This window comes from Chelonus insularis, unplaced genomic scaffold, assembly GCF_013357705.1.
Source record: "Chelonus insularis isolate UGA/USDA-ARS -01 unplaced genomic scaffold, ASM1335770v1 contig_150_pilon, whole genome shotgun sequence".
Classification (NCBI taxonomy): Eukaryota; Metazoa; Arthropoda; class Insecta; order Hymenoptera; family Braconidae; genus Chelonus; species Chelonus insularis.
The window spans coordinates 105,425-129,579 of NW_023276392.1; the positions used below are offsets into that span (position 1 = coordinate 105,425).

General features: G+C 30.2%; 7 protein-coding genes and 1 long non-coding RNA gene across 8 annotated transcripts; 3 read left to right on the top strand and 5 right to left on the bottom strand.

The window, feature by feature from the left end:
* Positions 1-778: 778 nt before the first annotated feature.
* LOC118063958 (larval cuticle protein A3A-like) lies at positions 779-2,137 on the bottom strand. The gene is made up of 2 exons (XM_035078256.1): positions 1,890-2,137; positions 779-1,522 (listed from the first exon to the last, which is right to left on the bottom strand). Exons 1-2 carry the CDS (start codon positions 1,899-1,901, stop codon positions 917-919), a joined length of 618 nt encoding a protein of 205 aa, XP_034934147.1. The 5' UTR covers positions 1,902-2,137; the 3' UTR covers positions 779-916.
* Positions 2,138-3,411: 1,274 nt separating this feature from the next.
* Positions 3,412-4,187, top strand: LOC118063965 (uncharacterized). Its single transcript, XR_004690004.1, has 3 exons — positions 3,412-3,668; positions 3,780-3,852; positions 3,972-4,187. It is a non-coding gene; the product is annotated as an uncharacterized lncRNA (long non-coding RNA).
* Positions 4,188-4,606: 419 nt separating this feature from the next.
* LOC118063960 (larval cuticle protein A3A-like) lies at positions 4,607-5,542 on the bottom strand. The gene is made up of 2 exons (XM_035078259.1): positions 5,452-5,542; positions 4,607-5,253 (listed from the first exon to the last, which is right to left on the bottom strand). The coding sequence occupies exons 1-2, from the start codon at positions 5,461-5,463 to the stop codon at positions 4,711-4,713; spliced, it is 555 nt and encodes a 184-aa protein (XP_034934150.1). The 5' UTR covers positions 5,464-5,542; the 3' UTR covers positions 4,607-4,710.
* A 335-nt stretch (positions 5,543-5,877) lies between these two features.
* On the bottom strand, positions 5,878-7,051 carry LOC118063962 (larval cuticle protein A2B-like). Its single transcript, XM_035078261.1, has 2 exons — positions 6,800-7,051; positions 5,878-6,460 (listed from the first exon to the last, which is right to left on the bottom strand). Exons 1-2 carry the CDS (start codon positions 6,809-6,811, stop codon positions 5,987-5,989), a joined length of 486 nt encoding a protein of 161 aa, XP_034934152.1. The 5' UTR covers positions 6,812-7,051; the 3' UTR covers positions 5,878-5,986.
* Positions 7,052-7,717: 666 nt separating this feature from the next.
* Positions 7,718-8,408, top strand: LOC118063963 (cuticle protein-like). The gene is made up of 2 exons (XM_035078262.1): positions 7,718-7,752; positions 7,905-8,408. The coding sequence occupies exons 1-2, from the start codon at positions 7,741-7,743 to the stop codon at positions 8,370-8,372; spliced, it is 480 nt and encodes a 159-aa protein (XP_034934153.1). The 5' UTR covers positions 7,718-7,740; the 3' UTR covers positions 8,373-8,408.
* Positions 8,409-13,549: 5,141 nt separating this feature from the next.
* LOC118063839 (uncharacterized) lies at positions 13,550-18,447 on the top strand. The gene is made up of 4 exons (XM_035078019.1): positions 13,550-13,666; positions 16,935-17,163; positions 17,276-17,551; positions 17,641-18,447. Exons 2-4 carry the CDS (start codon positions 16,939-16,941, stop codon positions 18,064-18,066), a joined length of 927 nt encoding a protein of 308 aa, XP_034933910.1. The 5' UTR covers positions 13,550-13,666; positions 16,935-16,938; the 3' UTR covers positions 18,067-18,447.
* On the bottom strand, positions 18,327-24,128 carry LOC118063837 (probable ATP-dependent RNA helicase DHX35). Its single transcript, XM_035078017.1, has 11 exons — positions 23,720-24,128; positions 23,274-23,488; positions 21,123-21,302; positions 20,897-21,037; positions 20,610-20,772; positions 20,316-20,477; positions 20,097-20,243; positions 19,883-20,024; positions 19,518-19,804; positions 19,136-19,441; positions 18,327-19,062 (listed from the first exon to the last, which is right to left on the bottom strand). The coding sequence occupies exons 1-11, from the start codon at positions 23,748-23,750 to the stop codon at positions 18,779-18,781; spliced, it is 2,058 nt and encodes a 685-aa protein (XP_034933908.1). The 5' UTR covers positions 23,751-24,128; the 3' UTR covers positions 18,327-18,778.
* Positions 21,704-23,339, bottom strand: Cpes (Ceramide phosphoethanolamine synthase). The gene has a single exon (XM_035078018.1). The coding sequence runs from the start codon at positions 22,820-22,822 to the stop codon at positions 21,719-21,721; it is 1,104 nt and encodes a 367-aa protein (XP_034933909.1). The 5' UTR covers positions 22,823-23,339; the 3' UTR covers positions 21,704-21,718.
* Positions 24,129-24,155: the final 27 nt, after the last annotated feature.

Here is a 24,155-nt window from a genome sequence, read left to right on the forward strand (position 1 = left end):
AGACTTGGCAAATGCCCACTTTCGCGTACCTTGAAGAATTACTTTTTCAATAATCTTCGTTCATTATTCTTCCAAAAGAGTAATGAATTTTAAGTGTGATTTTTTTTGGCCTTGTTGGCTAAAAGCAATAATATTGCTATTAACGATCAAAAGCATCGTGTATACCAGGCTTAATTAAAATAAACTAAGATCTTTGATATGGAGGCGAAATGCCTGACCTTCTAGGATATTGACTTCTAAAAATTATTCACAATCAAAAGCAGAGAATATGGTTTTTGTATGACGGTTTTTGATTGAAGATTTCAAAACTTGATGGAATTTTAATCGTTTTTTTATTTTTATCTGTTATATAAATTAATCTTATTATAATATTTATAGATTGAAAATATTTAAACTAGTTGATTAAGTATGATAATAAAACTCATTTATTTATCAATAACATATCAAATATAATACAATAACAAAAGTCATTACAATAAAATTCATGATCCAGATTTGAGCATGCATATTTTTTTTACATAAAATTATGTTTTGTGTAAGTAATAATAAATATATTAAATTATTTATAATTAAATTTGCTAAATGATTCAAGAATTTATAAAGTATTACAATGTTTTCTGCATTTTTTCTTGAATTAAAAAAACTTCTAGATTATTTCTCAAGAAATGTAATTACTTGCTTGGATTCATATAATTATTCATTAATTATTTATTTACCATTTATTAAATATTTCTAAGTATTTAATAGAAAAGTGAAAAAATATCTTTAAGCCCTATTGAAGCCCTAGTTCAGCAATTCATATTAAATAAATATTACTACCAATAACCGTAACAATTTTTTATTTAATATGTACAAAATTATGACTAGGAGTAACCTTTAAACATTAACAATACATTATAGACAAGCAATAAGTTCTTCAAAAGTTGTAATGTGGATGTATAGGACTAGGACCGTAAGCAGGTGCAGCTCTGATTAAACCCGGGAATATACCAGTTGCACTTGGAAAAGGTGGTACAAATGGTGCTGGTGCTATTGGAGCAGGGAATGCCGAAAACGCTGATGCAGGAAATGTTGGAAAGGCTGGTGGAGGAATTGCTGGAAACACCGGTGCAGGAGCTGCTGGAAAAGCTGGCACGGGAACTGCTGGAAGAGCTGGTGCAGGTACTGCTGCTACTTTCTTAATAACAGCTGGAGCTACAGCAGGAGCCACTGCTGCTTTGACAACAGCAGGTTCTCTATGGACTACTGCGTTGAATCCATTGACGGGATCAGCAGTATATTCCACAACTCTCCGTGTTCCATCGGCTTCAATCAGACTGTAACTCCCACTAACAACGTCTCCATTTCTTGTTTCATGTTGGGATTTGGCATCACCAGTCAGACTGTCATGGACATCATAAGCGTAACTGTATTGAGGAAATGGATCATGGTCAGATACTGATTTGACTACTGGAACTGGTGCTGGTGGACCAACGATAACACTTCCAGTGGCTGCTGCTATGAATCCCAAAACTACGAAGAACTAAATAAAAATAAAAATGAGTCTTTAATTTATTTTTTACTAGATAGAAATTCTAAAAAAATTATTTTCCATTAAACAACATAATTATAATTTATAAAACTTTTTTTTAACTTGAATACTTAATTATTTTTCTGATGACATTAATAAATGAGAAAGAATTTATTTTCAACAAATTAATAAATTCATTTCATAGATGAATTATTGATCAATTGAATATTTTGAGTGAGTTAATAAATGTATTCCGAAATAAAAAAAAAATCACTGAATTTTGATTTTCAATTCCACAAACACTTGTTAAAAAATCACTCTAAAAGATATAAAATATTGAATAAACACTCGCGAAAGAACTCCTTGAATCATAGCTCACCTTAAAAGCCATGTTGGATAAGTCAAGTGAATCCGGAAGTGTTTAAACACGTTTGAAAGTAAGACTAATGTCCTGTTGATTGAGAGCAAAGGTTTTTATAGTAAGCTACGACGAATTCAAGGAGTGAGGATGAGACTCTGCACACTTTACGTGCATTGTAAACAGTTTGGACATGCGTACGTGATTTGTTCGCGATCATGTAGAAAAAGTTTCACTTGCTCCAATTTGTGAGCAACCAATACTTTCGCTTTTTATCTACATCTAATGGCTTCAAGATGGTAATGCTGATTATCATTATTTCTATCCTCAATTATTGCTAAATCTATTGATGACAATAAAAGTAATTGACAATAGCTTCAACAACAAGAGAATTTTAATAAGATTTACAGGAATAAAATTACCATGGCCATCAAGATGTACAGAAATAAATGAATTTATAATTAAAGATTTATTTCTCTGTCTACTTTAAATAATACGGTTTATAATTTTTTTTAAGCGTAAAATGCTTTCTCCGGTTGCATAAGCTGCTTTTGGTCATCCGTAAGTGTAACACTTCCGTCACGTCCTAAGCAGTTATCTGAATGCTAATCGTTGCACTATGTAGATGAACATTTTTTTTTACTTACGTAAAGTAGTTTGAACGTAGACCTTCATATACTAGAATGTAGAAATTATAATGATACCCTTCAGTCTTTTTTATTCTTCAGTTAGTTTATAATCATCTAGAGATACTGCATCAGTTGGACATTCAATAATTTTTTTTTTTTAAATTATCTCTTATCTTTCAGCTCCAACTCTTTACTTGAACATTCTTTATTTAATTCGTGATAAATTGATAAAGCTACATCATTCAAATTGAATGGTTCAGTCATAGCTACTTTTATTTATCTGAAAAAATACCAAAATATTTTTACATTAAAAAAATAACTGTAAATAATAAAAAAATAGTACATTCATATTTATCCCAATATTTACCTTTGTGTCAGGGTCTATCCTATCATTATCAAACATTATCACATTAGTAGAGTAAATTCCTTAATGCTTTTTTTTATTCGAGTTATTCAATAATTTATCCATTTATTCTTAAAATCGATAGCCACATTTAAATTTGAAATGTCTACATTACATTAAGGGAAAGAATAAGTAGACAATCGATATTCAAGGCGTTGACAGACTTTCACATCCTGGTTCACTAATTTTTGACAGGTGCTTTATATTATCCAAGCTTGGTGAAGTTTCATAATAATTTTTATATATTTAACATTCTGATACTAATGAGATTGTTTTAATCATTTCCTTCAAAATGTTTCAATATTTTTACTCAATTATCCAATTAAATTCCATGTAAGTAATAAAATTTTATTTCAAAAATATAACCTAACTTTTTTATTTTTATCCTTTAATTATCTTATTTATTCCAACATTCCGTACTTTTAGCTATAATTTATAAAAAAAAATTATAACTTTTAATAATAAATTTTTCTTTTAAAGAATCTAGAATCCTCAGTTTTGTTAATGAAGAACAAGTTTTATAAGAAGGAATAATTTATGCGAAGATGATTCACCCATATACGTAACCAAGAATGAAGATGAGTATAGTAACCTTGACCATGAGTATCACAAGTAGGTCGTCGAGCTCAAGAGTGAGAGATTCACGTCTGCATCTCGATCCACAATTCTAAAGAGTAAACGACTTACGTAACATTGCTGGAGTTCTGAGGTCAGCGACTCATCTTTAACTTTTTTTTACATCTTCCGGCTTAACTGAGTTTTAATGGAGTAATAAATCCAATATTTTTCTTATTTTAATACATTTATTTACTTTAATAATTAATATTAATAAATAATTTTTGATTTTTTTTCTAAATAATACACGTGTCTACAAACCAGGACATTTATTATTCACTATTGCTAAAGATTGTCCTGATTTTGTAATGGAATATCCTGTGCAATCTGAACTCATGTATGTATATAAAAGACTCTTTGTCACCATTACTTCTAGTACGGTTGATCATAACTTTGATTTTGTGTGTTTGTTAAATTAAATAAAAAAATAATATTCAATTTTATTATTTATTTTAGACCATGCATAATTGATATTTATCAAAGCAAATTGCAACATGGATTTCTTGTAGTCATCAGGCTGTCATGATAGTTCTTCAGACTAATGTTGAGGATTCTTTTGTCCCTTATATCGAGCGAAAGTGAAATTAAAAGTAAACTCTTCAGTATTCTAGTTCCTTGAATACTGTCTACCTACTTTTTGCTTGCGTTTAATTGCGTAACATGTGTCTACATCAAGTAAAACTAAATGTAACAGTTTGTCAAAAGCAATGTGGGAGACAAGATTCAATCGCTCTCTTTAAACCATGGCAATATAGATTTTATTAAAAGTTTTTTGTCCACACCAAATACTTTCTCTGCATAATTTAAAGATCTTTAATAAAGACCCCAACTGCATTTTGTGACTTAAATCTCATCTAAATATTGTGTAAGAATTTATTTTTTATATATATTACAATAAATACGCTTATGCGAATATAAATACTAATTTTCGAGTAAAAATAAACATGAGTAAAACTTTCAATTTTTTGATGGCATTTCTTCTTGAAATAATTTAATGTATATTTTGAAGGTAATGAAAGGTTCATGAACAGCAATGCATTTTTAATTATTCTAAAATTATTATTGAACAGTTAAATAAATCATGGCCTAGATTTTCAATAATACTAAAGTTTATTTAAAAAATTATTACTACAAAGTTTACTTACAAATAAAAACAGATTATTCTTATTCAATTGATTTTTTAGTAACAGTACATTCATGCATGAGCAGGGGTTGCAATTTTAGTTAGTGGAGAGCTATAAGTAATAGGAGCAGTATGGACTAATGGAGCAGCTTTGAGGACTGGAGCTGCAGCATAAGGCAGAGGAGCTTTGGAGATCAATGGAGCTGCGGCAATTTTAGAAACTGGAAGTGGAGCTTCTGCAGGAACTTTATGGATGACTACATCAAATCCATTCACAGGATCAGCAGTGTATTCAACGATCCTTCGGCTTCCATCAGCTTCGATGAAACTATAACTACCACGTACGTTGTCGCCATCCCTTGTTTCTAAATGCTGCTTATTGTCACCAGTGATAGAATCCTGGACATCATATGAGTATGTGTATTGAGGATGAGGGTCGTAGTCATCTTCAGCTGGTTTAGCGAGAACTGGAGTTGCAATTTTGGCGACTGTAGGTGCAGCAACAGGTGTAGCAATTTTTGCAACTGGAGCAGTATAAGCCACTGGAGCTGTGTAGTGGGTGGTGATGAGATTTCCGGCGTTGGCCAGTACAAAAAATGTTGAAAGAACAACGAACTATAAAAGAAGAATTTATTTAAAAATTCTAATTCAATTTTTATCATCACCTTGCTTGATAGTTGATAAATGCAAATAAATTTTTATTCAATGAAAGATTGAATAATAAATCATTGTTACATTCTTTATTTGTTATTAAAAATATATTTCAAAAGCTTAAATAATCTTATCAAAGATAATAATAAATAATATGCTTACTTTAAGGACCATGCTTCTTTGTTGTGACCTTCGTCTTGTGGTTAAGATGAAAAAGGTGTGCTAAACTGAATGCATTCTCAGTCATTCAACGTCCTATATATCCTGGCCACAACCCCACCCTGGATACCAAAGAGGTATCCTTCAAAGAGGTACCCAGTACATCCCGTCAAAAAATCTCCCATTTAGTCAAGCGTCTTCAGTATGTCACAAATTACGTAATATTTTATTATCTCGGCTTTATGTACAATATATAAAATACTTGACATTAAAAAGGATTGGAGCAACATTGAAAGTATTTTTTAATAGTTAATCATGGACCAATCTTTATTGGTTTTAATTTTTAATAAGTTTCCTGTTTATTTTATTTATTATTATTTTTTATTGTTTATTATTATGTTTGAAGTAAAATAACAAAAATTCGTGAAATTTCGTCAGTAAGATTTGTTTAATGTGCTTTCAAGCTATTTACAGCAGTATAAAGTTTCAAATTTCATTTCAAAAAAATATTTCTTTTATAAAAACAGAATTCTTAGTCTTAAAGGTGGTGGGTGTAGTGAGCAACTGGGGCAGCATAGGTGTGAGCAACGGTGGCAGCTTGGTATACTGGAGCAGCAACGGCAGCTTTGTATGCAACTGGGGTGGCAACAGTTTTGACGACGGCTGCTTGTTTTTCAACTACAGCGTTGAATCCATTGACGGGATCAGCAGTGTAGTGGACAACTCGTCGGGTACCATCAGATTCAACGAGACTGTAGCTACCTTTGACAACATCTCCATGACGGCTTTCTTCTTGGGTTTTGGAATCTCCAGTAAGAGAATCTTGCACGTTGTAAGAGAAGTTGTATTCTGGGTGTGGGTCGTATTCAGTATCTACAGCTTTAACCACTGGGTGTGCAATGGCAACTGGTGCAGCATGGGTGTATTGGAGATGAGCAACTGGAGCTGCTTGATAAGCTACTGGTAAAACTCCAGCATTGGCGATAGCCAAAAGGGCTGCGAAAGCGACGAACTGGAAGAAAAGCAGTATTGATTTAATAAAAATTATTGAATCGTAATTATTAACTGAGTAAATCATTTTAAAACTTTTCAATTACGAACATGAAGAATACAATACTCAGAAAATATTAAGAAATTTATAATAAATCTTTTTCATTGCTTTCATCAATGAAAATAAATTGTTTTTAATATATATATTAACATAGAAGAATTAATTAATCCTTAAAGAGTAATTAATTTTTTGGAATTATGAATTATAACTAAAAAAATAGTAAAAGCAATTGTGAGACTAATTGTTTACCAAATTAGATATAAAAACTGTTTTTTACTTCAAAAGTATTAAAATCAGTACCTTGAAAGCCATTTTAGTAGTTCTTAGATTGATCACAAGATCCAAACTGATGACTAGATTCGAATCTCAAGAGTTTATATATGATTGACCCTCTAGCCAAAGTTTGGACCTCTCACTGTGGTTTGAAACACTCCTAGTCTTGGGCAATAGGTAGATGATACAATATTATGCTTGGGAATGGCTGTATTTAACTCGGTAGATTCAACATTTAAATCATACGTAATATACAAGACATCCGTCAAAAATTTTCAATGTTTGATCTATCATTGCTGACAATGCATAAATGTATCTTTAGAATTTTTTTTATGAAATTACTGTTCTGCTGCAATACGTAATAAAAAATTATAAATATCTTAATGATTTTGGTTGCTGAACATTGGTATTACTGAAATTGAAGCGGCATTTTTTATCTTTTATTTCTTTTTTTCCTTTTATCTCTTTTCTTTTTTAATCCTTGAAATAAATTGAGGAATGTTATGTTTATTTCTTCAATTAAAATAATACTTTTCTTCATGATTGTGTCTAAAGTGTCCAAGTGCATTAATTGATGCAAAAAAAGCAAGAGGATAATAAGGAAATTATGGTGGGAAGGTAAATGGACAGTAGGTCGTTGGGTGAAAGTGACGTAAGATCAAAAGTTACCTGGTGCCTTGTTACATGTTTTGTAAAAGTGGATCAGGTGTCTGATCTGAAAGGGGCCCTGCCGAAAATTTAGGGCGTGGTGTCCAGACGCAAACCTACTCGTTGCAACATACATCTTTTTCAAAGCCCTCGGGATATCTTGCCTAAAAATTGTTTAACTATTATGTATTTGACTTTTAAACTATTCATCTTGACATCAACTGCATCTCCCCCTCCATCTATTATCAATAAGTATAAAAGCTCAGCTCAACTTTTTCTAAGCATCATTCGATCTTTCTAAGGTCTAATACAACACTACAATGGCATCCAAGGTATAAACACAAATCTAATATTATTTTATTATTTAAACATATTATTCATTTTCTAAAAAAACCTTAAACAATTATTTATCTAATTTGTTATTATAAAATTATTTATAATTAATCATTACCTCAATTATAATAAAGTAATTTCATTCTTCCAGTTCATCGCTTTCGCAGCTGTGTTGGCCGTCGCCAATGCTGGACTTCTTCACACACCCAGCTACATCTCTGGACACATTGTCCAAGAATCTCCATTGGTCTACACTCCAGTTGCTAAGACCATTGTGAAGACTGTTGATACTGAATTCGACCACAACCCCAACTACTCATTCTCCTACGGAGTACATGACTCCTTGACTGGTGATGCCAAATCCCAACATGAAACTAGAAATGGAGATGCTGTCAGTGGAAGCTACAGCGTTGTAGACTCTGATGGAACCAAGAGAACTGTTGACTACACTGCTGATGATGTTAATGGATTCAATGCAGTAGTCCGCAAAGAGCCAGCTAAAATCGTTGCTCCAGTAGTCAAAGCTCCAGTTGTTCTCTCTGCCCAACCAGCTCAAATTGTCTACAAATCAGCTGAACTCGCCTACCCCCAACCTGTTGCATACGCTAAAGTATGGTAATTTCATACTTTCTGTAGTTATAGCAACCTTTTTTTATTCTACCTCATTGTAATAATCAAAAGCAAATAGATTAATGTTTATCTCAGAAAAAAATGTAATGTTTGATTATGATACTATTCAATTTCAATAATATTTTTATATTTGTTTGATGTAAATGAAAAATTGATTGTCTGTGTAATAAATGATTCTTTGAAATTAAATTTATATTTCATCATTTATTTCTTTAAAAAAAAAATCATTTGTTGAAAAAAAATTAAATTTTCAGATAAGAAAGCCTTGAGAAGTCAAGCATTTTGAAGAAATCTATTTGTTGATGAATTAATGGTTGTAATTTAGAAGATTAGTTGCTAATAGTTGAAGAAGGGGGTGGAATTTGGGAGTTGTCGACTGTAATAAAGGAACAAAGGGAAATAAGGATTGTTTTTTCATAAGCATAGTGTTGCCTCGGCCCACTTTCTATATAGTTATTCATGAGAAGAGCCGGTGGGCAGGGCGACTGCTCATTGTCTGAGTAACCATCAAACTGACCAGTTGTCCTTGGTGCACAACAAGACCCTGTAATAATGATTACCGTCAGTATCTTAACAGAAATATGTTCATTACATGATATGTGCTACAATCTGTACTTAGCACCAAACATTCCGTTCATTTATTCCTACTGAAAAATCCAAAATATTAACAATTGCATTTAGATGGATAAGAATTGAGATAAAAAACACTCTGAGACATTGAAAATCCATTTCATCACGAAGCATTAATTTTTTATGTGAAAATTGTTTCATATGAAATGAATAAGGTTTTATTTTATTATAATCCGTGAATTTTATCTTTGCTGAAACGTGAATGTATTTTACCCAATAATGTTGAGATTGAAAATTCGAGATAAGACCAATTGCTTATATCCACGCCTCAAGCAATAGCGTTATTAATTGTTCTGACTTGCGTAATTATATTGAAGAAAGAAATAATTTAAAATAGAATGGAAGTAAGATTAAATTCCACTGTTGAATGTAATCATTACGAGAATTATTTGACATGTTCACGGTCACATAAAAAGCTTTAGTTTTTTTTGTGATTGAACTTTATAGGTATTTTGCTTACCTTTCTAGGTTATTGTTATCACTATCATACGTTTGTTTAACGTACATATAATTACAATCACTGGATATTTGAATTTCTTCTAGAAAAAAATGGAGAATTAAAAATAATTTAATAAATGAAATGATTTAGTTGTTGCAGTAAAGTAAATGGAAATAAAAATAAATCTCTTCTTCACACCAATAAAAATTATGAGTCTCAAGAAAATGCTTTTTTTATTTTATATTATGTTGGAATTTATCGTGGTTTATATTTCATCCGTTTAAATTAATTCCAAAGACCATTTCATAAATATAATTTGTGTTCAAACGAATTTATATGCCACCAAAAAAATTTCTTGAGGGCAGTTAAGCTGGAGTCTAGAAGGTTTTAGGTGTGATGAAGTAGAAAGAAATATTCATGAAGAGTTTAAATCATTTTAACTTTACAAATAATTGTTTGCATACTTACTCAAGAATAAAATCTTTAACAAATAATAGTGTCAACTGATACAGTTTTTTTTTGTAGTATTAACGAAATTGAATAATTCTTTCTATATAATCCCAGTAATCATCAATTTACAAATTATTATTGTTAATTAATATTAATAAAGACTATACACATAAAAATGAAAGGATTTTTCAAATTAATTTCATGCTATTATGTAATATTTTTCCATTTAAAAATTTTTGAATGATTAATTTTGACCGTTACTTGATGAAGAAAAGCAATATAGAAACCTTGATTACCGATTATTTATAAATGATCAAGAGTAATATTGTATCGACGGCTTGCCGATGATGGCGTTACCTCCTTACCGAGAAAAAGAACGCAAATGTCTGATCCGACACAGTCAGTATCTACAAACATCCTTGAATAAATCATAAATAAATATTTCTAACAAAAAAGAGTCTAAATTAATCATAAAAAGACAATTTTCATCACGCAATGTCTATTCATGGCCAATATTAACCAATTCCATCATAGAATTTCATACGAATTTTTCAATTAATCATTTTTAAAGCCTTTCTAAGCATTATAATAGAATAAAAAAAAATAAATAATAGACTAAGACCATTAGATCCGTTTCCTTTTAGATTGTATTGGGATTACATGGAATGATATGTCCTTGTATGTAGCTTGCTAGATACCAAGGTATCAAGAATAGGTACCAAGATACTTGCTAGATTAATAGAGAAATAATATTTAAAAAAATAAGTGTAAACAAGTTAAATGGATCTAGATAATGACTTTAGAATTTTTCAAATCTACAGGAATTCCACTTCCGGAAGACCATGACCGCTAGGTTCTCTCTCTGATCGTTCTCCTTGTGTTATTGACTCACGTTTACCTTTCTAGCCGCATTTTCGCTGTTACGCCTGATTAAACGACAAAAACGATCACCTGGCGAAAGTAATGATGGCTCTGTACATAAATTTATATCATACATAGCTATTAGTTCTCAAGCAATTAATAAATATCAACTATACCAATGAACTCTGATACTTCGACAGAGAGAAATAATTGATCATTTCTCACCAGGTTTGTAATCAACTAAAAATAGAAATAGAAAGATACAATATTTACAAAGTTAAATAAATAATTAACTAGTCCAACGCATTTTTAAAAAACGAAAGCAGAGCAGGAATTTTTGTTTTTAGAAAACAATTTCTAATTTTTCTTTTGTATCTATAACATTTTTTGAATTCCTCTTTCCAATCTGTATCTGGATTTATAAAAATAAATTCATCGTCGTTCTTAACTACTTGAATAAAATCTTAACCATTTAAATTAATTAAATGCAATTAATTCATGACCAAATATTCACCCTTGATAATAAAAATGCATTTCCCGATTTTCAGAGCTTCCTGTTTGTTAATTAACACTCAGCTGACGAAGTTGAATGAATCCGGTTTGCTCTTATTTGTTGTCAGTGAGTTACATGGATGGTTAATTAATCGATTAATTGCACTCAGTGAATCTTACTGGTTGGTTGAGTGACCGCAAATGACCTTGAAGATCCTTGAGAAGAATCCAACGAGATGTAACTGTGAAAAACGGATGTTTCTAATGATGAGATTAGATGAAGGATGACTTGATAAATATTTGAAGGTGTTTTGATCGATAAAATGGATTCATCAATTGAATACACGGACACGAAAAATGACAGGGGCGTAGCGATATCGGAGGGCTAGAGAGTCGAATGACTTTCACTAGCTCTCTTGAGTCTTTTTCTCTCTAGCTGTGGGTCCGTCAAGGTGAAAGTGTTTCCTACGCGTTCAGAGCACCCGAATGTTTTAGCTCTTTCATCGAGACCACTCCCTGTATTCTTGCCCTCTCAGATCATTGCATATCGACTTCCTTTTTCAAATAAGATTACATGAGAAATTGACTAAATTATAGTTAATATTGAAGATTTTATATAATATACAGATATGTATATTTTTCTTTTACTCATCGATTTGGTAAGAACATGACAAATTTATCAGAAATGTATTATTATTTCCTAATAGAGTTATCATTTGATCTTATTTCTTCACAAAAATCGGATTCCGGAAGTTGTTAGATAACCAACCAGACATTGGATTGGGATTAGAAACGCGTTATCTGAGCCATGGTTTAAGGTCGTACGTAAACTAAACACATGGATCGTTAATCCATACGCAACTGCATCTATCAAAATGAATATACACTTTCCCATTTAATCTTATGTGATTGTAAATTAAAAATACTCTCTTACTCATTACTTTTGAATTATTCGATGAATTATTTATATGAACTAGCAAAAGCCTTCTAGGTTTCTTGTCTTGTTTCATTTTATTATAATTATATTATTAATTTTTTTATTAGCTGCATTCAATCAAAATAAATCTTTTCCACTAAAATTAACAATAACATTCTTTTCTTCTTATCACGAAGATCATTTTCGCTTCTTGATATTCTATTTTTAATTATTATTTTTAAATATTTTAAAAGAATATTTGTTGAAGTAATTTTCATTTTTTTGGATAAGTAAATGAGTGTTAGAAATGGGAGTTCTGTGTTATGAAATATTCAATTGTCAATTAAAATATTTTTCCGTCGAAATCCATTATTCCTATCGTTATACAAAAATGTGATGAAATTATTTAAATTAGAGTATCAGACTTTTATATCAGTTTCAAATTCACTTGACAGAAACTTTCATTTTCTTTATTACTCAAAACTAATCCTTATCGACATACAATTATGGCTGTTATTAAAGACCAGTTATGGATAACAAAATTATAAAAAAGTTCATTATTTGGCTTTTATTTATTCATAGAAAGTCTTATTAAACTCAAATGCGAGTAAGAAAATGACTTCACATGATCTGTTATTAATTTATAAAAAAATGATTATTGCATGAATTTGCAAAAATACTTTATATACTGTAAATAAGATAGACAAACGAGTTTTTTGATTAAAGATGACTCGTTACCCTCTAATAACAACGATAGAAAAAGCGTCGACTGAGAGAGACTTTCGATCTTAAGCAGGTGAAGAGTGAAAATAGTTGAAATGTGCACGCACCAGCTTGCTCTCTTAAAGAAATTTCATTATTTATCACCAAATTTTATGCACTAAAAATCACTTAGTTATATTGAAATATATGAATTTAGATCATTACTTTCCTTTAAACGATTTGATTAACTGGGTTTCAAAATTTATCAACCTACTCATTCATTTTATTTTCACTCTGATTACCAGAATAATCACAACAATGATGCTCTAGATGCTGATCAGATAAATTTATTGAAGCATAAAAGTGTTCTGATGTAATTTATTGCAACATCACCTGCTGGAATAATTTGGAAAAGAGTTTATTTTCCAAAAAAAACGTCATTCAGCACCTGAAGAAAGTTGAGTATCATGATTTTGATTATCAACCAATTAGAACAGTCCAGCTTTGGTATGTGCATGGATAAAAAATTGGAAAACTGGAAATAATTGGAAATTCAAACTTTAAACAAATTGTCTATGGTCTACAGTCAAATATCAAATGTATTGGACCGAACCAACCGGTGACTTCCACCACCCTCCGAGAAAATAAATTTACATTGGTGGAGGAAACTTTCAGCATGCCGAGCTATATAAGCGAAAGCCTTGGCGCCGCCGCAGAATAAATCCCGTGCGTGTAACTTCAAACTTCTGTGTTCTTGGTGTTTTTCATTCCTCCAACTATTACGGATTGACAGGTATTTTTTTTTTTATTCACACTTGCAGTCATCCCATGCATAATATTTCATTCAATCACAATTTATTTTTTCTTAATTAATTTGAATAATTATTTAAATATAACTCTTTAATAATATTTTTTATTTTTCAAAATATTTGGAATAAACATTTTAAATGTATTAATTATTTTGTTTAAACGTTTTTATGGTGCATGTTTTTTTAAATGATTGGAAATTTCACAAAAAAGATTGTAATGTCATTAGAAAATGTGTTTCGCGATTTTTTTTTGTTTATGAAATAGGTTTATTATGCAAATAATCTAGTAAATATCATTTTAATATACATTTTATATATATTTTCTACTAATTTTCACTTTATTTCTGCCAATAAAATTACCAATGGTAACACGATAAATATAGTCATTCTGGAAGAAATTATTAGAAAAATAATAACTCATATAAAAAAGAAGTTTATTACAAGTTAATAAAATTTTTTAGAAATCTAATAGCAGAAAAACACTTCTTCAATTATGATTTTCACAGTACAAATGATTTTTCATTTTAAAACAAATTATTATAGTTAAATATAATTTTCTTTCATAAAATTATTGTTCTTTCATCAATAGCATAAGCAGATAAATTTTTTGTTCGAATTATTAGACAATTTTAATTGTTAAAAAATGGTATTAACATAACAATTTTGATGTAGGACGCAAAAATTTGCAAAATAGTCCAACCTGCAATCTCATGTTATTACGAGATCAGGTATTTTATCAGGAGACAAGGAAAAGAGCCGGAGGAATTGCTTGAAGTGGTTCATGAATCGTTTTTCTCTCTTGAATAAGCTTGAATAAGCTTGTGTAGCGTGACTTGCTCTCATTTTAGTTTCCGACCAACTGGACAACTATCTCTATACCCTTGTTACTCAATCGCTTTCTTTATGCCGAGAGAATTACAGGCGTGTGGCTAACATATAAGTGACGTAGGTCTTACTGTAGAAACTGGTCACATATTTTTCCAATCCATTCAGACAAATTAATTCAACATTCTTAACTCTGATTACATTTCTTTATGTTAATTAACCGAATTTTCATTACTTATGTCATAGATTAGCTAATAGAATATATTTAAATTAAAAGTTGTTTTTTAAAAACATACATTTATAATAATTAGAAACATTCTTCTGTCAAATTAAATAGCACAATTAAAAAAATTATGTCAAATAAAATTAAATAATGAACTTTCTTGATATTTATTTGTTGATCAAATAATTGGTGAAACATGCTAAATTACTCCATTTTTTAATTTACCGTAGATATATTAAAAAAAGAAACCTTTTCAATTTTTTGAAATGAAGTAGTGCTAGAAGAAATTGACCAAATAATCAATGACGAAAAAATCAAAAATTCTTATCAAATAATTGACGAAATAACCATAAAAGAAAGTATAATCGATGGGTTAACGACACAAGAAAGTAAATGATGTTTGGTGAACATAAAAGGTGTGTCAAATGAGTGTGCAATGCAATCTGACATAAATTCCATCGTTCAATAAGACAAGGGGCGTTCACGCATACCCACCCCAATGGAACGCGACTCTAGATACACTAGGTGATTTTATATCTAACCGCAAAGCAGTAGTTTGCGGTCTGATATAGATTTATTTTTTTTCTTAGCACACAAGACCTAGTCCAGCCCTCTCACTTTCACTTGATACCGACCAAACAGGATCAAGACTAGACAGCAGTCTTGATGACCAGAGTTAAATGCTCGGTCAATCTTTAAGTAAACTATAATTACACTTATGCGTATGAGCTCTTTTGGGAATTAAAAAACAAAATATTGGTTAAATTTCATTCACAATTATAATAGAGGGGTCAAATAGAGAGATTGAATTGAAATTTTTGTCTGTAATCAATATTTATATTGTGTAGATAAATGTTATGATGATGCAGAAGCTGATTCACCAGATCATTCACCTTCGCTTCTTCTATAAAGCTATTATTATATAAGTAAGAAATATTAACCATCAAACTTCAACTTTGACCTTTAGAATTGTTATGTAAAATTGATTTACCGGTACAGAGTCACGTGTTAGAAATTTATTTATTGATTAAATATAAAATATTTTACATTTTATGCAAATGACTTCATTAACATATCAACATTTGCATTAACTTCAGTATAATTAATTTTAATAATAAGTTACATTTCTTCAATTAATTATTCAATAGCAGGTTTCACACTTCCGTACAACACTCGTTAGATATAGAAAAATATTATTTTATTAGAATGCCTGAAAAATTTTACAATTATTTAGTAATATTATGCTGATGGATGAATTTTTGAATAAAGTCTTTTACTTGGAATAAAAAGCAACATCCTTGATATTTGCATGCTGATGATTGATCACTTTTATTGGTGAAATCCACCTGGGTCCAATGATTTACATCAAAAAAACAAGTGAAAATTAAATAAATGCATGACAAAGTCGTGTAAGGACTAGATTATTCTCCAAACTTTCCATTGAAAGAAATTTAGCTTTAACAACTGACCTCATTCTGGAAAGACGCTCTCAGTCATCAATATAAAGTTAAAGATTCTCATGTAACGACTGTCTCACGCGTTTTACGATCATTTAGAGAAAACCATCACGTTTGTCCTAGTGAACGACATGACCTAGTGAATGAGGAAGAGTAACTATACTTAAAGAGAGAACATTTCTTTCTGTTATTTATTACCTCACGCTACTTCACAGAAGTTGCCCATATCAGCATACTTTTTATTTATCAATACATCTATCTGATGATTTATCACTTTTTTTTCATTTAATTATTGTATGTTTGCTAAATGATCATCATTTGCATCTCAAGTGATAATGAAAAAAAAATATATGGAAATCTATTTTTGCTGTCTGATGAATCATCAGTTTGATTGAGATTAATTTTCACGATCGTGAAGAGCAAACTTAGCGAAAGTTGGTGTACTTTTCTAGTTATTATGAACATAGAGGAAAATAATTATTTATTTTTGTGAAAGCGCATCGAAAATTTGCACGAAGGAAATAAAATATATTGATTTACATTTTTGATTCCGTGTTACCTGAGACGTTGATTTTTTAATTATTACTTTCAAATAGAGTAAAATAAATGCATTTATTATTCATAACTACATCCAACTCATTAGTTATTTTTGATTATGTCTAGTAATCTTATTATATTTATCCTCATTCAAATAAATTATTCAGGAAGTTGAAAAAAAATTAATTTGTTTCATTTGAATTGTTATAGGAAAATGTATCGAGTGTGTCTTTTAATGTGGGTAGCCTCTACGGCAGCCCAGAATCCCTACTCCGTTGATACAAGATCAGTTTCTTTTCCTGGAAAACAAAATAACTATGGACCTCTTTATTCTGCTGGCCTTGGATCCACTGCTGGTTACAGAGATGATAGTTACGAAGAAAATGTTGTTACACCTACTCCAGCACCAACTCCTCTTTATAGACAAGCTCAACAACCGGTAAATTACTCAAGACAAATAATTACTCCGCTTACTTGCACAATTTAGACGAGATAATTGGAAATAAGTTGCAAGGCATAAAACTCCATGTCATAACTTTTTCTTTATTTAGATTTATCGTAAACCCGAAGGAGCAATAAGAGTAGTTTCCGGACCACGTGGTCCAGTTCGTGGCCCCAACGGCCCAGTTGAAGCAGAAGAACCTTTGGAAGAAGAAAAGGAAGAACCTGATCGTCTCAGCTTGCTTTTGCCTCAAAGCAAATTCGATTGCGTTGGAAAACCAACTGGTTATTATGCTGATGAGGATCTTAATTGTGAAGTCTTCCACTATTGTCAAGACAACGCAAAACATTCATGGATCTGCCCTGAAGGTTTTACTTTCCATCAGGTAAAAATTTTTTGATGATGTTGATCTGCAATAAATAACCTTTATATTAAGATAACAGTTATTATTCTAATTTTATATTTGTATTGTAGGTTCACTTGATCTGTATGCCACCAAGTGGAGATATTAGCTGCAAGAAGAGTTCTCAATACCATTTCGTCAATGAATACCTTTATAAACCATTGAACTTACAAGAAGCAGAAAGCAAACCTAATGTCACACTGAGATACAGTGAAAGATATTTCCCTGGTGAAATTTTCACTGATGAACGTGAAGAGCCAAGCAACCCAAGTCGACGATACAACAATCAACCGTCACCATACTTGAGCCAACAACAAACCACAATCAATAGTATTCCAGCAACTGCACGTCCTTCTGGTATTCCTCAATACCGTTTGCCAGTAAATCAAGTTTTTCGTAGTCCTGAAGAAGTAAATATTCCTCTTCAACAAAGAAGACCTCTTCCACAACCTGTCCTTAGAAGGTACCCCCAAGTTCAAGAAGAAGATTATGAATAGATATTCAAAGTAATTTGATTATCATATTGAAAGATGAAAATTGAAATTGATAATGAGAATGAAGGTAGATTTATTTGTTGTTTCTTTTACCGCCATTTTATACAACTATAAGAGTTGAAGAAAGTGGAAGAAAAAGATTAATAGATTGTAAATAATTATTCATTAGAAGTATTGAGTGATGATTTAAGTTTTGAAATAACAAAATATTTTGTTATTATTTTTTAATTCTTGAGAGTTTTGTTAACAAACTTTTTTGATTTTTTTTAATAAAATCCATGACCTAAGTATGATGTATTAAATACTAATTATATTTTTTTTATATTCGTTTTTCAAATTTATGTATGTTATTCGCCTATAGATTCCTTGTCAATATATTATTTATTGTCAGACATATATTTCTCTTTGTCGATTAATACATTTTTATGACATTATAAATATTTTTGTTGTTTATAAAAATTAAAAATCCTCTCTCCTTATACAATTATTCATTTTCAATGTCGATTACTTCTCGAAATCGATTTTGAATAAATGAAATATTTCGAAGTGTTCAATAGGAGATATTGAATAAAGCCAATTGGCTCCTAATCTATATTTACACATTTGATTTATGTATTATGGAATTTTAGAATTAGTTAAAATCGAATCAATATTAACAACAATATTGACGAGAATTGGATTTTAATTAAAATTTTATTTTAGAAAAAAATAATTATTAATGGTTCGCATCTAATGTAGTTCTTTGATAATAATGTGGTGCTAATTCTAATAACCACTCGAGTCTAATTACAGTCAATTCTCTCATATAAATCTTGTTTGTTTGTAAAATTTCATAAAATAATATCCATTGCGGTTGTTGAACTGTATATAAGCAACTATTCGGATGAATATACAAATCACGATCACCTCGAACTGTTTTATAAACTCCTGAATAATGCAAATAAGCTGCATTAGGAAATAATCCAGCAGTAATGCATTTTAGAATCGTTGTTACATTTCCTAAAATATAAATATGAAGAAAAATGAATTTTTTTTCAAGAATAGTATTTATTAATAAATAAAAATAACTCACCAGAACATGATATGATCGGAATCTTTAAATTTTGCATTAAATGTCGCATTTTTGTACGAATTTCTGTAGCTCTTTTAAGCGCTTTAACATTTAGGAAACACTTTTGACACCACTTAGGTGTTTTATTTTTTTCATATGCAGTATAAACATTCAACAAAGTGAGTAAATCACCCTCTTCAACTTCAAACTTTCTGTGTTCAATTCGAGCTTTGATTGATGCTTGACCTCCTGCAGGGGAAATGAATACATTTTGTACTTGAAGCATTGCAATTATTGTTGATATTTCATCTGAACAGCCCATTTCACCTACAATTAAAACATTCAATTAAATATTTAATCTTATAAATTGCATTAATCAATTATTCGATTATAAAAAATTCACCTGAAATAATTAAACATTTAGCCAACACCGGCTCTAAAGGTAGTTCAACCATCGTCATTCCTGTTGGAGATGTTAAGTCTCCATTTCTGTCAATAGCTCCCAGTGCAAATAACAACTCTAATCCAGCAACTAGATTTTTACTAGGAGGAGATGATGGAAAATTAAATCTCAAAATATTATCGATTCCTAAAGCTTTAAGTTGAAGAACTGCTGGAGCTAAATCTGATCGTTGCATTTGTGGTGGTATTGAATCAAATAAATTATTATATTCTTCTTCTGAATACAATCTGAAAATCAATAATATGTAAATAATAAATGTCTATCAGAGTGTGTACATAAACTGTTTATTCTTTAAAAATTATTACCGATAAGCTTTTCCCGATTGAGTACGGCCAGCTCGTCCTGCTCGTTGATCCGCGGAAGCTTTTGATACTGGAGCAACTACTAAGGTATTAGTTTGCGTTTCGACTTCGAACCATGGAATTTTGATAAAACCGCAATCAATCACTAGTTAAAATTTAAATAGTTAGTTTCAAAATATTTAAATAAATTTTTTTAAAACAGAGTAATCCTAATTACCATAAACAATATTAGGTATGGTGATTGATGTTTCTGCAATATTAGTCGCTACAATGATTTTTCTTGTATCTTTCGGAGCTTTCCAAAATACTTTGAGTTGTTCTGAATTTGGTAAAGATCCATACATGGGCAAAGGTAATAGTTTTTCTACAATAATCAATAAAAAATTAATAAGCTGAATTTAGAAAGAATATTAATTCAAGAAAAAATTTTTATTACGTTTTCCTTCTCTGATAAGCTGTGCATGGTCTTTTAATAATGAAACTGCTCGATCAACTTCATCCATTCCCGTAAGAAAAGCTAGAATGTCACCTGAATCTTCATTCTCATGGATTTTAAGTGCAGTATCAACTACTGATTTCACATAATCTGCTATTGGTTCTAAAAAATAAACATTGAACTCATTATCTAATATACAATTGATTAAATAACTTTTATTACGCCGTTATTACTGTTTGGTTGTGATCTTGATATTGTTTTTATAAAGCATTAATCTACAAACTTTTTTATTACCTTCAATGTAGAATATATCTACTGGATACAATCGTCCTTCAACGCTCAGAATAACTGCAGTATCTTTCGATCGATCTTTCGTAGTATTAGTATTGAAAAAATCACGCAGTTCTTCAGCATCAACAGTAGCCGATGAGACGATAATTTTTAAATCTTTTCTTTTCTGTAAAAAATTTAATGACAGTAGTAAATAATTTTATTCCGAGTTATTCAAATGATGCAATTACAGAAAAAATATAATGACTTAATTACATTATTTGAATGCTTAAGTATTCTTGATTACTAACTCGAATAATTTTTTTTAACAGTCCCATTATTATGTCCGTCAAAAGAGTTCTTTCGTGGACTTCATCAAGGATTATGATGCAATATTTGGTTAGTAGAGGATCTCTCATCATTTCTCGCAATAAAATACCTTCGGTCATGTACTAAAAAGATATAAAATATGCATATTGATCAGACAGGAATTATATTGATTATTATAATGGTACTCGATATCATAAAATCACTCACCTTGATCTTTGTATTATCATCAGTGCAATCATCAAATCGTATGCAATAGCCAACTTCTGTTCCTAGTATGCACCCACGTTCATCAGCTACACGACTTGCTAGTGCAGTAGCAGCTACCCTTCTTGGTTCGGTTATTCCAACCATTTTGCCGTTCGCACTCCATCCTGCTTCTACTAAATACTGTTTGACAAAAAGAATAAGAAAAAATTAACTAATGATTGAAAAGCTATTTTATCAAAAATTCATATTCTTAATAGTAAAAAAATTGAATAGAATAATATTTTATATGTTTCAAGGATTTAAATATTTTAAAACACAATTTATGATTCAAATACCATTTATTTTTATGAGCAAAATCTTTTATAAAGATAAAAAGTAATAAATTATTTATGTTCATGTATAAGGCATATAATAATTCATTTACCACTACTCTATATTTATAAAATTTTTCTTTATCCATTAATTTTTTACATGTATTAAAATATTATTTATTATGCATTACTTATAAAAATTAAACTTCTCTTTTCATGTTTTATCGATTCAATAGCTATGAATATAAAAAAATTGTCATTTTTCTTTATGTTATCTTTAAACTATTATAAAACTAAAGAATTATTCGAATTTACATAAAAGTTGTCTGCGCTTACAGTAGATTCGATATTCCAAATAAATCGATAATTTTGAATATAATGAAAATCTGACAAATAAATAAGTATAAAAATAACTATGTAGCTAATCCAGCGAGCAGACTGTATGTATTCCCAAAGTCTATCTACAAAAACAGCTATTAAGAGGTAATCTGTAAGTGCGTGAGGGTTAATGAGCCTCCACGAAGTGGTTATTATCCAGAAAAATATGCTACGGATGACCACAGTTTGTCTGTTATAAAAATCTTCATGGGAGATAGCTCGATTTTTATAATTTCCTTCAAGAAGGTTTTGATATAAATCAATATATCGATTCCATGCAAGACTTGAAGCTACTAATGATCCAGTAATAAGTACAACTGATGGTAAGACATTTTTTGAAGTCATCTTTTTTTTGTGTACAACACAGGAACCAATCGGACCTTCTGTTATGGACGGTACTAAAGGTTGAAGTCTAATATATCCACCACGTCTTGCTAAGGTATTTTTAAGGCAGAAAAAAATTCCTATCAAGAGAGCAACACTTCCTAAAGAATCACATATGGCATCCACAAAATATCCAGTGCTACCTACATCAGAGTGTTCACCTCCAATATGTTTTCTTTTTCTTGCTATAAGTCCGTCGAGGTCATCAAGCCATGAGCGAATTTGGAAGACTAAAACTCCCAGTTTTCGTTGTGATAAAGACTTACTTGAGATCAGTTTTCCAGCAAGAATGGCGACCAATACGTGGAAAAAACTTATATGATTTGGTGACAACCATTCCCATTTACTTAATCCAAAAATTCTGTCAACTAAAGCTGCTAAAGGACTAAACACATAAAAATTCAAATAGTCTAACATTAATCCTTTAACTGTCACTACGCAAAATGGATTTAAATCACATGGAACATTCGATTGGTAATCCAAACTATCTTTGATAGGTCGAACTGAATAATCTTGTACTCTGTAGTAAAGTCGCACATCCATTATCAAACAGAAACATATATACACAGCAAAAAATGCAATAATTGATCGCTTTTCTTGAATTAGTGACACCACTTTGATCATCATGCTTGATGTTTAACGTGAAAACTGTTGTTGAGTTAAGAAAAAAACTTTGTAATAATCAAGTATTATGTCGATAAAGACAAATAAATTGATATAAATTTTTTTTTACTTTTATGTTACTTCCGTAGTAAAATTTTTCATTTATCTTATCATTGTCAGGCGTCATTCAAGATATTTATCTGTCAATGTATATTAACGCTTTAATGTACAGAAAGTTTGAAAATTGATCAAATGACTTTTAAATTTTGCAATGAGGTAGTATCCTTCAGCTTATCAGTCAAAATCTTTTTGTCTATAGTATAACTTTAGTTATCGTCACTTACTCATTTTATTAATAAGTATTTTAATATTATTTGAATTAAATTGTTTTTTCTATTTAAGTATTATTTATGTATTGAAATTTTCACAGGCACTTTTATTTGTAATTTTTTATAAATTATTATGAGCAAATTACCTGTGGGACTTGTGTGCTTTTCCCACAGCCAGTTTCACCTAAAAGCACTAGTGTTTGATATTTTTCCAGAAGATAAATAATATGATTACGATTTTTATGAATTGGCAATCGTTGACGTTGTAAATCTAACGCTAAAGAATGATGAGCGTTATAGACAAATTGAGTTGATGTGTGAGCATCAATATCAGGTTTATCCTCTTGCCACGAACAATCTCCTGAAAAAATTAAATAGATTAATATCATTTATAACCATTGAAATGTGATTGCTTGTCGTAATTATTATATTGTTACATTACACATTATCTCTGTTTGAAACTACACTGTTATATTGACTCACGTGAAGAAACCTATCATTTTATGATTAAGTTAAGAGACAAAAAATTTTTTTTTACTCTCCAATCGAAGGCTAATGGATTTGTAGTTTATCTATAAAAATCAGAACTTACTTGGAGCTATGAATTTCAGTTTCGACGTCATTGATTCGTCAATGAGATTTATTAGATTGTAAAGCCTTAAGAATTTGAGCTAATAATATTGACGTTTTGTCAATAATATCATTTATACATTTTTTTTACTGTCATGTAAAAATTCTTTTCCTATATTCTACACTTAATTCCTGTTTTATTTCACAGATGAGTGCTTATAGTTGATGCAATGTTATGCATTAGCCGCTACCGTTCACGTGTCTTTACTTTTTGTTTATTATTTTAAATGTGTGATATAATCAACAATACTCTTGCGTATTAATAAAATACACAGCCAACTTAGTTTTTTTATCAAGTATCCACTCTTGTGATTATAGCAAACTTATGCTTGACGACTGAAACATAAATGCTGCATTTGCACAATACACTTGCAATTATTTTGATCATCAACAAAAAA

Excerpts from the sequence above, each read along its gene's own strand:
- LOC118063839 (XM_035078019.1), top strand. The coding sequence starts at position 16,939 with ATGTATCGAGTGTGTCTTTTAATGTGGGTAGCCTCTACGGCAGCCCAG. Across the intron at positions 17,164-17,275 it reads ATAGACAAGCTCAACAACCG|ATTTATCGTAAACCCGAAGG; the intron begins GTAAATTACTCA and ends TTCTTTATTTAG. Across the intron at positions 17,552-17,640 it reads AAGGTTTTACTTTCCATCAG|GTTCACTTGATCTGTATGCC; the intron begins GTAAAAATTTTT and ends TTTGTATTGTAG.
- Cpes (XM_035078018.1), bottom strand. The coding sequence starts at position 22,822 with ATGATGATCAAAGTGGTGTCACTAATTCAAGAAAAGCGATCAATTATT.
- LOC118063837 (XM_035078017.1), bottom strand. The coding sequence starts at position 23,750 with ATGACGTCGAAACTGAAATTCATAGCTCCAA. Across the intron at positions 21,038-21,122 it reads ATGATAATACAAAGATCAAG|TACATGACCGAAGGTATTTT; the intron begins GTGAGTGATTTT and ends ATATCTTTTTAG. Across the intron at positions 19,805-19,882 it reads CAATCGGGAAAAGCTTATCG|ATTGTATTCAGAAGAAGAAT; the intron begins GTAATAATTTTT and ends ATTGATTTTCAG.